The 1,102-nt window shown below is 31.9% G+C and overlaps 1 protein-coding gene across 1 annotated transcript in view; it reads left to right on the top strand.

Moving 5' to 3' along the window:
- Positions 1 to 651, top strand: part of LOC107689735 (solute carrier organic anion transporter family member 1C1-like) — a 16,269-nt gene extending 15,618 nt beyond the window's left edge. Inside the window, exons 11-13 of the mRNA XM_016487867.1 lie at positions 63 to 127; positions 285 to 402; positions 495 to 651. Of these exons, the coding sequence (XP_016343353.1) occupies positions 63 to 127; positions 285 to 402; positions 495 to 651 (340 nt within the window). The remainder of the gene's footprint in view (positions 1 to 62; positions 128 to 284; positions 403 to 494) is intronic.
- The last annotated feature ends 451 nt before the right edge of the window (positions 652 to 1,102 follow it).

The following is a 1,102-nucleotide window of genomic DNA, read 5'->3' as shown; positions in this document are numbered from 1 at the left end:
CATATATATATATATATATATATGTGAAATATTTAACGTTTGTATGTTATATGTTCTTGCAGGATTGTGGATCCTGTGCTGAAGTCTCTCTCAGTGGGAATACTTCTGTTAGTTTTAAGAGTTTTTGGTAAGTTGATGTTTGGATTTGCTAATAATAATAGCGCAAAACATTGTTTTTATGAGGGAAAAGTTACAAATATTTTTGACAGATGTTTATATTTTTCTTGTCTTAGACACACATTAAGCCACAGAATTGTTTTAAATGTAATATCTCTCTTTTAAAGGTGGTATTCCTGCTCCCATTTGCTTTGGAGCTCTTATTGACTCGACTTGTCTGAAATGGGGCCAAAATAAATGCGGTGGAAGAGGTGCATGGAGTATGTATGACATTGAAACTTTCAGGTGAGCAGATCTAGCAGGACAATTCTATGCAGCCCTAATATGAATGCACAGAAACCCTATAATGTATAATAAATGTAATTCACCCCCATCAGGTACCTATTTCTGGGACTGGTCAGCTCTCTTCGGGCATTTAGCTATACCCTATTATGGATTTTCACCACACAGATTAAGAGGAAAGTACAAAACGATAAGCAAATGTCCAAGAACATAGAACTCCAATACCCTGTGCTATGTTATCCAGAACAGTAAAACACTCAAAAATAATGTTCTGCATTGTTTTGTTTTTTGTTTGTTTTTTTTTGTTCCTGGCTCATTTTCAAAACATGATGACAAACAATTGTATTATTTTATTTCTGTGGCCAGGTGCCTGAAAATCATGTCATTCATCTGGTGTACCACTTCTATGACATTCACTGTTATTTATCTTTTTTTGTTTTTTTTTATTAATTTATATATAAAAAAAAGTTTATTATTGTTATAAATTACTGGTTGTAAAAAAAAATAAAAAATAAAAAACTGAGAGGAAGAAGGGACTGTCCAAATGTGCACATGGTGATTTCCCCACCAATAAGTAAATGTTGTAAATATAACTTTAAATTTAAAGTTCTTGCTTGGTTACTGTTATTACTGCCACTACTGTGTTAGATTGATTAATACATATGAAATATTTAATGGTATAATGTATTAGTGTGATGAGGTT

The sequence above is a fragment of the Sinocyclocheilus anshuiensis genome, unplaced genomic scaffold, assembly GCF_001515605.1.
Source record: "Sinocyclocheilus anshuiensis isolate Anshui unplaced genomic scaffold, SAMN03320099.WGS_v1.1 scaffold1014, whole genome shotgun sequence".
NCBI lineage: Eukaryota > Metazoa > Chordata > Actinopteri > Cypriniformes > Cyprinidae > Sinocyclocheilus > Sinocyclocheilus anshuiensis.
Note: the sequence above shows the minus strand (reverse complement) of the source record. Positions and strands in the feature narration are given on the sequence as shown.